Below are 16705 nucleotides of genomic sequence, written 5' to 3' on the forward strand. Positions count from 1 at the left end.
AGAGTGTATTAGTCACATGCACATGGTTGCAGATGTAAATGCAGGGTCCAGTGAAAATCCTCAACTCCGAGCTCCGACAGGAGGGGTAGATGATTGGCAGGTGGCTGATTGGGTGGCTATTCAGCAGCCTAACCATCTGGGGATAGAAGCTATTGGCCAGTCTATAAACGAAAGGATAGGAACATCATGGAAAATGTCATAAGAAAAGACACGCTATTACAGTATTCACTGGTATATATATATTGACAGACAAGACAGGGAGTTTATATTAAAAGCCACCAAGCATCGAGCTAAAGGCTAAAGTTAGCAAACAGGTGTGTTGTCTAGACGATCCGATCCGTGTACTGTTCTGTTCATTAAACCAATATCCGAATTTAAACTAAGATGTGTAATCATTTCGACTGCTTGGAATCATTTTAGTTAGGTCTTCCGCAAGATGTAATTAATAAACAGAGACCGTGTGTGCGTAGAGAGGAGGGGATGCAAGAGGATTGACATGATTACATTTAAGCAGATGCTCTTACGCAGAGCGATTTACAGTAGTGAGTGCATACATGTTCATACGTATGCTAACTGTTTTCACAGTAAAAGCTGTAAAGTGTTAACGATTGAGGAAATCATAGGATTTTAACAATTGCATAGTTAATGGGTTCCTCACATTTTTTTAAAATATATATTTTTTAACATATTTTCCACGAAATGTAAAGGGTTTCAATGTCCTTAGTCAGTGCCTCTCAGTTGCACATTACATTGTTAATGTAAACGCCAACACACACAATCGTTAGATAATAATCAGCCTTTACAAGACAAACCATGTAAACAACATAATGACCGAAACTTGCTTTACACTAGTTCAAACCAGAATGACGCCAATCAATAATTAAATCTGGGCCCCAAAAGAAATAGGAGCAATCCAGTAAACCTGAATCAATCACTGTGTGAAAAGGGGCACCCAGACTTGAATAGAGCTGTGCTGGTAATTCATTTTGAGATTACCGAGGGACTCAGAGTCCCACCTGCTCCACCATAGACCTTTGAGACAGGAAGGCAGGGCAGACAGTTGAACTGAAGCATCTACATTATTGCTGTAGGGAATTCCCGTAGGACTCCCTATATGGCTTTGGGTTTCCCCATCTATAGATCCAGGGTAGATTAGGGATATTGGCTGAAGTGCATGCCAGAACTGTGAGTCATGTGATACTTGGCCTTTCTACTCTTACTCCCATTCTTGAGTCCTACTCCTGCTGCCAGGAACATCTAATAAAACAGGTTTTGTATTTGTCAAAGGCTTGAGGGAAACAAGCCTTCTGCTTTTCTGCTCAATGACACTGATTTTGCTACACTGCAATACAATATATTTAATTTGTTGAACTTGTCATTCCAGCAAGCTAAGTGTGCTTATATTTTTTTCCCGAGCACACACAATTAGGCTACCTTCTCTGCAATTCCTGAGAGGGCGTGTGCACCCCTCATACATCCTGCATCAGTCTCTGATACAAGGCGTAGCATTCCAAACAAAAAACTCAGATTGGATAGTGTGTCCTTTAAACTAATAAATGCTTACTACCAAACAGCAAGCTATGAGTTCACATTAACATACAAATTGCTTATTGTCCATAAAATCTACTCTCATATCAAACAGTTGATGTAATTCCATAGTAGAGACAGAAGGTGACACTGTTCTCCTAGTAAAATTCCCTTCCAGAACTTGATTCTGCAAAACCCTTATGATTGATAGCTTATGATGTGTTTGAAGAGCGGAGTAAGTGGAACTCAGCACACAAACCATAAAATGTTCTACTTGAAGGGTATGGGAAGTCTATAACCTTATCCTCAGCTAAAGTCAATCTAACAAATTAACAGTTGATTGACTGATAGTGGTGAAATGAAAACGTGATAGACGGGTATAAATGAAACATTTCCTCATGAGTCATGCCTCATAACACTCTGCCTGCATGGGAAAGAACTTTGGTATAGTAAGGTTGCCAAATAGGTTGCTTATTCCCCAATGCACATTAACAGAATCTGATGAGCTTGTGACAGTTGAGTTTACTGACTACATAATTGAATGGAAATTCATGTTTTCATGTCTTGGAAAAGTTAATTCCCTATTAAGTGCCAATCATATCAAATTTTATTTGCACATGCTTACTTACAAGCCCTTAACCAACAATGCAGTTTTAAAAAATATCTCATATATAACAAATAATTAAGGAGCAACAATAAAATAACAGTAGTGAGGCTATATACATGGGGTTCTGTACAGAGTCCGTACAGAGTCCATGGGCACTGGTTAGTCGAGGTAATATGTACATGTAGGTAGAGGTAAAGTGATTATGCATGGATAATAAACAAAGAGTAGCAGCAGCGTGAAAATGGGGGGTGGGGTGGGGATAATGCAAATAGTCTAGATTTGATTAACTGTTCTTATGGCTTGGGGGTAGAAGCTGTTAAGAATACTTTTTGACCTAGACTTGGCGCTCCGATACCGCTTGCCGCGCGGTAGGCAGAGAGAACCGTTTATGACTAGGGTGGCTGGAGTCCTTGGAATGTTTTGGGCCTTCCACTGACACCGCCTAGTATATAGGTCCTGGATGGCAAGAAGCTTGGCAATCATACAGATGTAAGATCTTAATTTGATCACTGTGTAAATTCACCCTTGGACATTTAAAACTTCTAGTGTATTTGAGGTTTTAAAAGGCTTCTAAAGTTTGTTATTTCCACTTACAAAATTCAGACTTGATTTTCCCTTATGAAAAATGTATCAACCACTACAAAAAATGTCCTTTAATTATAGTCCACATAATAATTCACACTTCCTGTTGCTGCAGGATTTTTTTTCCTGCTGTAGGAGACTGACTCAAATTTAGATCCACCATCTATCTGTATGCAGTAATAAAGTATTTAACCCTGCTACCACACCTCTCCCTATTCATTAGCATGTTAATTTGGTGACTGCACTTCTTTAATACTTGTTTGATTGCATTCCACACCATAGAGATGAGAGGACAGATCCTCCTCCTCATTGATGTAATGTGATCTAATCTCTGATTGCTGAAGGCTCCTGTCCAATGAGAGTGATCAAATTAAAGACTGGTTCAGTCCATTCTTAGGTGAGACAGAAAAACAAGTCTCACTCTCTTTTGTTTTGTAAGGTGGGATCCAGAAAGTTCTTAATGTGGTATTAAACCACACATGTAAGATCTGGCTTGTAATATCTGGTTCAGTAGTGGTTGGCCAAAGACTGTATTGTAGCCTAGTAGGCTATTACAAGTGCCTGAAGTTAAAGTGCCTGAAGTTAATCTTTCCCTTGTGGTTGCTAAACAATTTCCACATAAAATTGCAGCTGAAAGAACAAACACATTCTATTCCTCCTTTTTATTCCTTTTTTCTTTGATTTACACTTGCAAAGACCATTCCCTTCAGTCCATCAAAACAAAATCCACTCCTGGGCAATAAGACAAACTCTTCATGTTTCCTGTCTTGAGAACAAAATGGAATAACCTGCCCTTTTCTGTTTTAAAATGTCCTTATTAATATTTTTCTGTTCCCTGTCTTTCAACGATGCAGATGATAACAAGACAAGACCTACTGTACATGAAAAACGGCATCATCTCTCGGGTGAACTGTACGCACAAAAAAGAGCAAGTTGTAGAATTTCATTAAACCTCACATATAATATTGGGCCCATTAACACATAGATGGCAAATAGAACAAAGATGCCATATGTCAGGAAACTTAAAATGGAAAAGTCATATTGAGAGTGACCTTTGGGCCCTCTGTCACCTTTACGAACAATAACTAACATGAAAAACAGTATGTTGAACCTACGGGAATCAGACACCATGTTCCTGAGGGTTTATGGTACACAGGGTACCATAAAAGTGGAAAACACAGGGTGTACACAGGGTACATCAGTGGAAAACTGATTGGATTTGCAAAAGTAATCAATGTAAAAGGGAATTTCGTACTTTTTTCACGCACAATTTTTCACCTAAATCCAATGGTATGGTGAAATTTGTTGTTGATTTCACGTTGAATTCACATTAGTTGACAACTCAAACAAATGTAACTCAAAAATAGACGTTGAACTAACGTCTGTGCCCAGTGACCAGGGTCTGTTTTAGTGAGGTCCAGAAAGGTTTAAGCTCATTTACTGCATTGCTAAACCAATTCAAAACTCTAAAATGCTATTTGGAGAACAGCAAAAACAACAACAAAAACACACAAAAAATGAAAGCTGCAAGCAGCATTGGCAGGATTCAAGGTGTGGGCGCACCGTACCACCATCAGGACAAATTGGACACATTTCCCCAGGACGAACTACATCTGTACTCCTTACCATGCATGGCAAATATCAGAACTAAAAATCAGATCATTCTAAATACTTTTGATGTACAGTACCGTACTCTTACTGTGATTAAAAACAATAATTTAATACATACTGAGGGATCTGTTAGCAGAAAAAAGTATTTCATTAACAAAAGGTAAATAAGTTTGCTTTACAGAACCATTTCTTGTGCAGTTTTAAAGCAAATTTCCTGCAATTCTACATATTTTGCCATGATTTATGCCAGGTTAATGTGATATCTGAGTGAGAGTGACTGACAAAATCAAATATGGGCCCCCTGGACGTCAGGGTCACTGGGCACGTGCCCTGCCTGCCTGGTCAGTAATTCGGCCATGATTACTACAAGTTTTGATAGCGAACTAGACAAATTTTCTTAGGTCTCTCTTTATTTGGCTGGGTAGGCCGTCATTGTAAATAAGAATTTGTTCTTAACTGACTTGCCTAGTTAAATAAAGGATAAATAAAAAATATATATAAAAATAATAATCTAACATGTTTTAACTGACATGGGCTAATTGAGTGACTGTCAGTGGGTGACATAAAATAAGAAGAAAGCTGCTACAACCAATTCTAGAAATGTAACCTTGTTAAATTGAACCTTAACCTCTATTCTAACTCTCAACAGTAAGTTCAGACCGACAATTATTATATATATTTTTTAAAGGTCCGGACCTCGGTGTCCTCATATGCAGGGTTGGTTACTTTCTAAATGTAATCCTTTACATTTACCTGTCCAAAATTGTAATCAGTAATGTAACTTTTGGATTACCCAAACTCAGTAACGTAATTTGATTACATTCAGTTACTTTTAGATTACTTAAGAGAGACGATTGAACGACATCTATTGCAGGATAAATAAATGTTAAAGTTTACATAGCTGGCCATATAGGGATGTTGAATTTTACTTTATGGGTTGGTTATGTAGGCTTCTTCTAACACATCGCTTTCTACTACATATAATAATACGATTAAATTATATATTTACGTTAATACATCTAATTTATAAGTCCAAAAATGCAATTACAGATTGCAATTACAGATTGGCCCTTCGAGTCTATCAAAAGTGTGCAAGTTTGAGCATGTGTCCATTAGGCCTATGGATTTGTTTTTTTTATCAGCATGAATTAGATTGAGCAATAGAAGCCCCACTTTTATTCCATAGTCTGGGATCTGCACTGATTGATAGGCAGATTAAACTTATAGAATTCAGCCATTATTGGGTTCACATACATATTTAGATGTGTGAACAGCCATCCACAACAACCACAATTTGTAAAGTGCCAAATAGGTAAATCAGAGAGCAGCAGTGTGATTCACATCAATGCGCTATGTAGATATCCGTATGTGATATCCGTGATATCAGGATTGCCGTAGACTACACCACTGCTGTCATCCTTACCTCCAAGCGTTTATTCAAGTTGGATAATCTTTGGATGCCGACAGCAGTCGCATCATTGGACGACATGACTTGGACTGTAGCCTACAAAAGCCTATTCCTGCTCTTTTACTGTGAACCATCAAACAGATTTGTTGTGTCATCATATTGGTCTCTGACTTGTGGTCAGACTCGCTCAGGTGGAACCACGTTAAATGTGTGCCTTTTTTCAATGCTGATTTGAATGTTATTGAGAAAACAGAGAAGTGTCCATTTTTTAGCCCTGCAGACATCCTTTCGGAAATTAAAAGTAATCCTTGAAGTAATCATCTTGTTTTTCAAAAGTATCTGTAATCTGATTACAATGTTTTTGCTGGTAGGGTAAAAAGGGATGTTCACATGCCTGTCTGACAGAACCTTTGGGAGGAATGAAGGTTAGCACTCAGAACTTACCGAAAGATCATGGAGCTCACCCACCCTCATCATGGAAGTAATCGCTACCAAGAAAGCCACCTTCATAGAGAGGTATTTCAGGGAGGCAGATTCCAACGGTTCGAAAGGCATCTTCACCAAAGCTGCCAAGACCACATCCAGATCCCAGCTCGCCATTTAGTGGGTCCAAGCTGGGCGTGGGCGACAAACCCCCTTCATAAACCTGGAGACCAACGAATGGCTCCCCACTGGCCTGTCCATCCACCCCACATAATATAATAATAATAATATAATAATATAATAATATAATAATAATAATTATAATATAATATAATATATGCCATTTAGCAGACGCTTTTATCCAAAGCGACTTACAGTCATGTGTGCATACATTCTACGTATGGGTGGTCCCGGGGATCGAACCCACTACCCTGGCGTTACCAGCGCCATGCTCTACCAACTGAGCTACAGATACCCTCTCAGTGTAAAGGCTGCCAAGCACTCATCCAAGTGAGACTGCAGGTATTGGAGGACGTAGTGCAAGTGGAGTAGAGCCCAGCTAGCCGTTCTGATGTCTTAATCCTGCGGATGGCACTCTTATCCAGGAGTGAAGAGATCTCCACCCACAGGGTTTTCTTCAGGGGGTCGGCCACCATGGAGACACAAAGGCCCCAGAAGAACAGGAGCCGGAATTGGAGTCGGTATCCCTTGATCATTGCGGACAACACCCAGTGGGACTCCACACCCTCCTCCCACTCTGCCCTTAGAGACCGGGAGAAGCAGCCAAGGCTAGGGAAGGGTGTGTCATGGGTCCTGCCGGGGCCCGCCTCCTCTGGCGTCCCAAGAACTTGGGTCCCCCAGGCACGTCCCTATGGCGGTGACGGTTGACAGGTTGTTGCTTCACCGCATGCTGTGCCCCTCCCCACTGTCATCATTTACATTTACATCCCTCAGCATGAGGCGATGGGGCAGGCATAAAAGACTCTGGGGGGTCCCGGCTTCAGTCACGGGTTCCATCAGGGGGGATGCCACCATCACACCTGTCACAAAGGGAAGCCATAAGCTCAGCCAAGCCAACAAGGCTATGGAGCAGCTTATGCCGGGACCTGCTTGGAGAAATAGGAACCCTGTCAGGGATAAATTATCCAGTACCTCTGCAAAAAATAGGGAAGACCCGTGTGCCCTATAAGGACCATGGCAGCTATCATGGTGTCCAAGGTTGCGTACTCCCCAGAGGCTAAGTGACTCTGCGCCTGCAACATCGCCATCGAAGTAATCAACCTTCTGACACAGGTCATGCAGCCTCCATTTAAGGTGGTCCCAGCGGTCCGACTCCTGCCCCCATCCAGGACTGGCAGCAGATGGGCTTTGCCTGCGGTGGCTCCGTAAGCAAGTTAGGTCAGAAAAATGGATTTTCACCAGTTCCTCGCTCGATTGTTGTCCCTTTACCAGGACGGTTGCTGCTAACATGCGCTAATGTGACTAGAATGGCATTGTAAGTAACAGCCAACTTTCCAGGACATACATTTACATTTACATTTAAGTCATTTAGCAGACGCTCTTATCCAGAGCGACTTACAAATAGACATGTATTATATGGGCAGAAAGCTTAAATTATTGTTCACCTAAATGAAGTGTCCAATTTACAGTAGGTATTACAGTGAACAAATACCATGCTATTGTTTGAGGAGAATGCACAACAACAAACAACTTTAATCATGGCAACTGGTTTGATACATTCACCTCTGAAGGTAAATAATGTACTTACATTCAGTAATCTTGCTCTGATTTGTCATCCTGAGGGTCCCAGAGATAAAATGTGGCATGGTTTTGTTTGATGAAATCCATTTTTATATTCAAATGTAGGAATTGGTTCTACAGTTTAATCCCCTACTGTTTTTGTTTGTTGTATTACCTTTTCCCAGATCTAATATATTATATTCTATTACATTAATTTCACATTTCTACAAACTTCAAAGTATTTCCCTTCAAATTTCCCTTATGCATATCATTGCTTCAGGTCCTGAGCTACAGGCAGTTACATTTGGGTATGTCCTTTTAGGCGAAACATTTTAAAAAGCGTACAATCCTTCAGAGGTTTCATGATGCTTGTATCTACACCTCAGTAGATCATTTAGATTGTTCTATACATCATTTGGGGTCTCTATAAGCTGCTGTATGAGGTCCTAAACCTATTGTGAAAGTGTATCCTTGTGTAACTAGTGTGAGGCTAGTTAGTAGTGTGCGCTAGTAGCATTTCAATCGGTGAGGTCACTCACTCTGAGACCTTGAAGTAGATGATTCCCTTGCTATGCTAGGCTTTTATGGAGGGAAAGGTAACAAGCCCAGGTTAGTGCAAGGAGAGGGATGGAAGCAACACTTTTATATTGATGCTGTTGACCCGGATCATTGCTGCCGAGAAGGAAGAGGTCAAAGGGGGGTGGTGTAACCGGTGTGAAATGGCTAGCTAGTTAGCGGTGTGCGCTAGTATCGTTTCATTGTCGCTGGGATATGAGGTAACAACCGTGCCTGGCCTATGTTAAAAGTGTTAATTTTTTTATTGTACATTGTTTGTTAGGTATTAAGCCTGTGTTAAAAGATGCTTAAAATGTATTAAAAAAAGGGATTGTGATTGTGTTGAATTGTGTTTGGGAAATAAAGATAGACCAGTGGAGGCTGGTGGGGGGAGCTATAGGAGGACGGGGTCACTGTGAAAGCTGGAATGGTATAAATGGAAGGGTATCAAACACATTAAACACATTAAACAAATGGAATCCGCGTTTGACTCTGTTCCATTGGTTCCATTCCAGCCATTACAATTAGTATGTCCTCCTATAGCTCCTCCCACCAGCCTCCTCTGAGATAGGTCATATTACATTCAGTACAGAAATGTGAAGATGGCTTAATTTATCCTGTGCTGCGACTCAATTTACCCAATATCAGGGTAAATTATGCTAAGAGAAAACAAGCTACAGTATGTTTTCAAAAATGTAACATTTAGATGAATTCTGAATATTTCCAGGGATACACAACATCCTGAAATATATGTAGCCTATATATCTTTGTTAGAAAGAATACTATATTTCCCTTGACAGAGTGACGCTGAATGTTTTTTAAAAAAGCTACATTTACCCCACTTTCTCCTAGATTGTGGAATAGATTGTGATAGCGAATGATGTCTGGCAAACCTATAGGGGCACTCTTCAAAAAAGCACAGTCCTAGATTGCACCTCAGGGAGCGAGGAGGACTTTGGTGCAGCTTTCAGTCGCAAGATTCTTTCTATTATCAGTCCGTGCTCAGTCTTGCAAGGGAATACATCAGTTCCTCGACTCTCCTTACCGTTTGGGTTTAAGGCAGAAATCCAGGTTAGTGAACTTTGTATCTATACTTTTCAGCTTTTCTATGTTTGTTTTTTTTATTCTGGAGAAAATAAGAGAACATATAGCCTGCTGTTGTGGTAAATTGGAGAATAAAGAATGGAGAAGGGAGAAAGAGTTGGATAAGCTATCCTTTGTTCTCTTTTGTTCATGTATTTGCATTCCTACCGGTGCGTGCGTGGATTTTCACATTCAACATCTTCGAGACACGATTTGCGTTTTATTATGTGGATGTTCCAAAGAGTCTTTCCTGGGATTTTAACAATTTGTCTGCGCTATGATGTGTAGACTTTTTAATTTTTTTTTATCCAGAAGCATCAGGGTGACAGGGCTGTGTGTGCCCAAATCAATGTATGTAATACATTGAAAAAAGATCAAGTGAAGAGTAAGATGACAAATCAAGATTCAAACTTAATAGAAATAAAAGACAAACATATTTTCCATGGTAACTCGTGTACACGCCTGTGGAGCCCCACAAGACGGTATGGCAACATTAACGAACAGTGAAGATAGAGTGAAGTAGCGGGGGTATGTGGTTGGGGGGGATGGAGTCATTTGCGCTTGTGCCTTCCCTGTCGATAATATTTCGTTTTTAATCATTACTTATATTTGTTTTATAATGGCAAACATCAAAGATGGTATATCCATCCAAACTATAAAAGTTATACAATCAGTTGGATTTCACAGTTAACATCCTTCTGTAGCAGGCATCTAGGATGCCTGTCTCTCAGAGCCTTGCTGGTGCAACAGGAGTTGTAAATTTACCTGCACATTTTCCTTCATCGTAATTTAACGTGTCTTCAGCCCTATTTGAGTTTTAATAGGAAATAATACATGGCTACCCGGTAGTGTTTACAGTAATCTGTGTGTGATCATATTGCTGTAATTGGTTTATCCCTCACACCCCTAAACCGGTACTATTAAATCCCCTCGTCGCCTATAGGCCCCATGTACTTCCCCAATGTGTGAGCATTGTCATGTGTTTTTGGCAGATCTATCTTGAAATCTCTTTTTGAAATGTCTGACTGTTTTCTTTTAATGTGTGTGTATAGGCAAATGTCATGTAAACCGATGAAATTAATTGAGTCAAACACATATAAATACATCGCGCAATTAACTTAATTCGCATGCTATAGCCAACCTCAAATATGGACAGTAATTGGGAGGAATATGAAAGCCTGTTTATCCGATAGCCTAGTAGAGGGGACCCATCGCTGCTCTGATATCAGCATGGATTTAGCTGTACAGCCCATAGTCTGCGCTGGCCTGCCGCATGGCTCCCTCTGTCCGCATCCCTTCTTGATTGCCCTAATGCAGCACTATGGACAGCTCCTATTATGATCACGCCCGTGTGTTCTGCAGTTCAAATAAATATGCAATATGGCAGTCGCTCTCTCACCCATCTAACAAGAAAGACAAATTAGATTCAACTATGTTTGGGACATTTTGGATAATGGTCAATCGAAGTACTTGCAGAAAATGTCATAGTATATTGTTCCGTTCGTGATTAGTTTTGCTTAATTTTTTGAGAACCGCCTGCATGTTGAGCATTTTCCACCTTTTGGCTTCACTTAAAACTGTATGTCAGGCAGAAGAAACCTGTAACCTGTAATTCCTGTTTAGTATATCCATTCCCATGGTAAATATTGTTTTCTGTGACAGCCAGCCTACTGTTATATAAAGGAATAATTGAGTACTATTATCACCAAACATAATCTATCAGATGACATTTAACTTCCAGTTCTCGGTTTTCTGATAGGGGGAAGGGAAGTTGAAGTATGTTGAAATCAGCTCTTCCTCTTACAAGCGTGGCAATGGAGTAAAATAAACACAATTTTGTGAGTGAGACCAGTGTGATAAAGTTAACCCTACACACATACTTAGTTAAGCTATATGTATAGCTAAAATAGTTTAGCTATATGTTTTTGTTGTCATCAGTGGGGGGTGTATAGTACTACTACTCGGAATACTACTACTCAGTATTATACCATGGCATTGTTGAATAGTCCTTTCTGATTGGCTTGAAGGGCATTCTAGAGCATGCACTATTTCCCATTATAAATTGGGTGGCTGGAGCCCTGAATGCTGACTGGCTGACAGCTGTGGAATATCAGACATTATAAACTGTTTGGTTCCAGCCCTGAATGCTGATTGGCTGACAGCAGTGGTATATCAAACCGTATACCACGGGTATGACAAAACATTGAGTTTTACTGCTCTAATTACGTTAATAACCAGTTTATAATATCAATAAGGCACCTCAGGGGTTTGTAGTATATGGCCAATATACCACGGCTAAGGGCTGTGTCCAGGCCTTCCGTGATGCATCCTGCTGAGAACAGCCCTTACCTATGGTATATTGGCCATATACCACACCCCCTCTTGCCTTATTGCTTAAGTATACCACGGGTATGACAAAACATGTATTTTTACTGCTCTAATTACATTGGCAACGAGTTTATAATAGCAATAAGGCGCCTCGGATTTGTGGTATATGGCCAAGGGCTGTATCCAGGCACTCCGAGTTGCATCGTGCTTAGAACTGCCCTAAGTATGTTATATTGGACATATACCACACCCCCTTGGGTATTTTTTATTTTTTTTTGCATGATAGAAATCAATGGATATAGTTAACAGTTTACACGTTTTGTTTGAGCTGCTTTTGAAAGCAAAAGTCAAATTGAAAACAGTATTGGTATTTTTGAATTCGATTTTTATAATAGCAGCTAAGTCTGATGGCTTGGTTAGCTAAACTGGCGCGTCTGTTTGTTTGGTTACCATGGTAACTACTGTAGCTATCAAAAGTAAATTTGCTAGCTAGCTACTTCAATGGATGTTGAACACATTTCTACAAGCAAATAGTATAACATGGATGGTATGACAGGGATAATCAACTCTGGACTCTATGCGTTCTCTGGAAAATAATGCATCTCTGTGGAAGGTCAGTTCCACTCTGAACCGTATAGCCCCTTGTTGATTATCCCATGCTCATTCATTCCCATGCTTTAGTGGTTGCAAAGTAACAGGAGTTTGTGATCTGTAAAATAACATGTTATCTTATCCATGCTTACCCTGGCCTGAATCTTATTTAACCCTTGCACTAAAGTATAGAGAAAATCCAGACCATAGCCCCAAAAAATGTCTCACCAACCTGTCGTTTTTAAAATACCATGGCATTGTTTCAATACTCGTTTCTGATTGGATTCCACGTCGTTCATTATTTTCCACAGAACGCATAGCCCCTCGTTGATTTTTCCCTTACTTTTTTATATACAGTGCACTAGATAGCAATAGAAGGTTAGCAGATTATACAATAATTTTCACCAGGCTTGTTAACAGGTCCTAGTCATGCACAACAAGTGCTCAATAGGTTCCCAAAACCTATAGCTAAAAACAATTGTGTTTTTTAACTTCATTTTGTGAACTCAAGTCCCCCCTTCCTCCTCTAACTGTGCCTCTAACCTGCTATTCTAAAAGTATACCAGTGGGAATAAGTGTACAACTAAAACAGACCATTAAAGGGCAGCAGTAGAATGGGAGGCTCACTTGGCACATAATAACATTACCTAAGTCTCCAGAGAGGGTCTCTTGTCCTGTGGTTTATACAAGAGCACTGGATAGTTTAGAACTTGGAGTAGTTCCCATGCAGTGGTCACTTGTCTTTTTGCCAAAAGTATTTGGCAGAGTGTGGTCTCCAGATTGAAATGCCTTCCCCCTTTTAAAGCCCGACTGAGTGCTTTCTTACAATGGAGACAGGCGGCACTATGTTGGCATGATTGCAATGCTTTGAATTTTATTCAGCTTTAACTCGGTATTGAGGTTTGTGGTGGGTAATTAAAGGAAATTGATATATGCTATGCATGGATTATCAAACGCAACAACCTGTCACACTTGTTAAGTCATTCTGATTTTATTATTCACTTTTAGGAGACACCATGGGAGGCAAGCTGAGCAAGAGAAAGAAGGGGTACGATGTCAGCGACCCAAAAGACAAGAAGGAGGAGATTACTGTGGCTGCTGTGAGTGCCGTTGAGGCCATGGCCCATGCCGTGGAGAGCAAAGCACCAGCTCCAGTCGCTGAGTTGGTAGCGAAGGATGCTCCTAAGGTGTCTGCTGCGGTAGAGGGAGCAGTGGAGTTGGCAGCGGTAACCATCACAGAAGCGACAGAAGAGGCCCTGTCAGCTATAGAGGCTGTGGCCAAGGGGGGCACCGCAGAGCCAGCAGCTGTACTAGATGAACCTGTGGCAGCACCGGCAGAACCAGCGCCAACAGCGGAAGAGGCCGTAGCTTCAGAAGAACCAGCTGCAGCACCAGAGGAGCCAGCACCAGCTGCAGCACCAGAAGAACCTGCAGCCCCAGAAGAGCCAGTGTCAACACCGGAAGAACCTGCAGCAGTAGCAGAGGAACCAGCAGCATCACCAGAGGAACCTGTAACAGCACCAGATAAAACAGAGGCACCAGAAGAACCAGCGGCACTAGACGAAACAGCAGCTGCACCAAAAGAGCCTACAGTGGAAGAGCCTGTACCAGAAGAGCCTGCGGCAGCACCAAAAGGACCTGCACCAGAAGAGCCTGCGGCAGCACCAAAAGGACCTGCACCAGAAGAGCCTGCGGCAGCACCAAAAGAGCCTGCACCAGAAAAGCTTGAGGCAGCACCAAAAGAGCCTGCACCAGAAGAGCCTGCGGCAGCCTCTGTGGGCCTAGCCGCAGCACCAGAAAAGGATTCTGAGGCTACAGAACAAGCCACAGAGGTGGCAGACACTACAGAACCTGAGCCTGCTGCTCCAGAGCCTGAAACAGAGACTGTTACAGGGGAGGCCCCAGAACCTGAGGCTGTGCCCGAGGCACCAGTAGAGGCAGAAGCAGCTTCACCCGCACTGGAGGAGGAGCCTACATCAGTTGCAGAAGCTGTGTCAGAGTCAGCCACAGAGGCAGCCGCAGAGCCAGAGGCAGCCGCAGAACCAGAATCCGTCCCAGAACCAGCCGCTAAAGACCTCCCCCTACCTGTAGAAGAATCCGTAGCAGAGCTTGAACCTGAAGCTGCTGATGCAGTAACAGAGGCAGCAGAGCCAGAGGCTGCCGGCATTGCAGAATTCATCCCGGAGATCATAATTTCAGAATCTGCTGCACCTGCTGTTGCAGAGGAGGCCAGCGCTGGGCCACAGGAGGCTGTGCTGGACAACAGGGAAGTTGTTTCCGCAGAGGAGGCTACTGCTGAGCCTTCTGCCCCTGAGGTCAATGGGGAGTGTCAGGAGCAGGCAGCCGAGCCGGCTGCCGTGTCTGCCCCGGAGCCACAACAAAAGGAATGTGTCAATGGCATTGACAAGCCAGAGGATGCCTTTGAGGTGCAAATTGACTGTGAATTAAAAAAGGACTTGAACCTGACTGGCGACATCCATATTCCTGAGGCAATCGGTGAGGCAATAAGTCAGGCTGTTGACTTGGTCTGAAGCTAATATAAATGTGTACCTAAAGTCCCTAATGATCCGAAAAAACCTCCAACACAAGCTTCTGAAGATAAATATAAAAATGTCTGTTATGGCAAAGGAGTTTCCGGTTAACTAAAAGGAAATACAACCACTCAAGTGTAGAGAGGGGGAGTGAGGTACATGTGAAGGAAGAGATGTAAGGCATGGTTGCAGTGTTGAGTCTTTGTGCCCCACACGTCATTGCAGAGGGGCAGCCTGTGTTTGCAGCATTTGTGGTGAGATGAAAGCCAGCAACATTTGAGGGATGAGTATAGTAAAACCAGCAACAACAAAAAAACTGGACAACAAAGAAAAAAACGTGACATTGACATTGGAAATTTTGAATGGAATGAGTAGTCTTGTCTTTGTGTGTGAGCCTGATGATTATTACAAATGTGTTATCGGAATAGCATTCAATAGTGATCTAACTTAGACTTTCACATATCCTTTCCTTAACTACATGACAAAATAATGGATGAAAAGTTTTGGCCTTTTATAATGGTGCAAACAGTAAGGAATATTCATTGATGGCTTGGAATGGAGAATAAAAAAAGACTGTTATACCTGATTGTTCTTTTGTTGTTATGTATTCTATATAAATTAGGCAAAAGTCATTTAACACAGGGCCTTATCGTATAATGACAGGTCATTTTAGTCAATTTTAGCATGTTACAATTATTTCAACTGTATTTTAAGATACCTTTATGATTGATTATAATAAGTAAACCTAGGTGCAAACAATGGAGATCTTTGAAAACTGAAATTCATCCAGTGCTTTATTGTTGTTGGCTGATAGATTGAGTGCACCAATATCAGCAGTCGGAGACATTATCTACAGAACATCATTCATTTCAAACTTCTACAGTTATGTACAGACCAGGTTTCTTTTGGGTTAGGGGTCGCCAGATTGTATTACCTGTAGACCAATGTCCTCGAGGTCATTGGCCTTGCAAATATTTTGTTTGGTGAATCTTGGCTTGCCTGTGTGTTTGTTTGAAAAATATGACCATGTTAATGCATGCAGGCCAGAGGTGGATGAACGCAGTGCCCTTATTTGGGTGTAGGGCCTGATCAGAGCCTGAAGGTACTGAGGTGCCATTCCCCTCACAGCTCCGTAGGCAAGCACCATGGTCTTGTAGCGGATGCGAGCTTCAACTGGAAGCCAGTGGAGAGAGCGGAGGAGCGGGGTGACGTGAGAGAACTTGGGAAGGTTGAACACTAGACGGGCTGCGGCGTTCTGGATGAGTTGTAGGGGTTTAATGGCACAGGCAGGGAGCCCAGCCAACAGCGAGTTGCAGTAATCCAGACGGGAGATGACAAGTGCCTGGATTAGGACCTGCGCATGCTTCCTGTGTGAGGTAGGGTCGTACTCTACGGATGTTGTAGAGCATGAACCTACAGGAACGGGCCACCGCCTTGATGTTAGTTGAGAACGACAGGGTGTTGTCCAGGATCACGCCAAGGTTCTTAGCGCTCTGGGAGGAGGACACAATGGAGTTGTCAACCGTGATGGCGAGATCATGGAACGGGCAGTCCTTCCCCAGGAGGAAGAGCAGCTCCGTCTTGCCGAAGTTCAGCTTGAGGTGGTGATCCGTCATCCACACTGATATGTCTGCCAGACATGCAGAGATGCGATTCGCCACCTGGTCATCAGAAGGGGGAAAGGAGAAGATTAATTGTGCGTCGTCTGCATAGCAATGA

General features: G+C 42.0%; 1 protein-coding gene across 1 annotated transcript; it reads left to right on the forward strand.

The window, feature by feature from the left end:
- Positions 1-9368: 9368 nt before the first annotated feature.
- On the forward strand, positions 9369-15567 carry LOC124035092 (uncharacterized protein KIAA0754-like). The gene is made up of 2 exons (XM_046348509.1): positions 9369-9524; positions 13464-15567. The coding sequence occupies exon 2, from the start codon at positions 13472-13474 to the stop codon at positions 14984-14986; it is 1515 nt and encodes a 504-aa protein (XP_046204465.1). The 5' UTR covers positions 9369-9524; positions 13464-13471; the 3' UTR covers positions 14987-15567.
- The last annotated feature ends 1138 nt before the right edge of the window (positions 15568-16705 follow it).

The sequence above is a fragment of the Oncorhynchus gorbuscha genome, linkage group LG05 (genome assembly GCF_021184085.1).
Source record: "Oncorhynchus gorbuscha isolate QuinsamMale2020 ecotype Even-year linkage group LG05, OgorEven_v1.0, whole genome shotgun sequence".
NCBI lineage: Eukaryota > Metazoa > Chordata > Actinopteri > Salmoniformes > Salmonidae > Oncorhynchus > Oncorhynchus gorbuscha.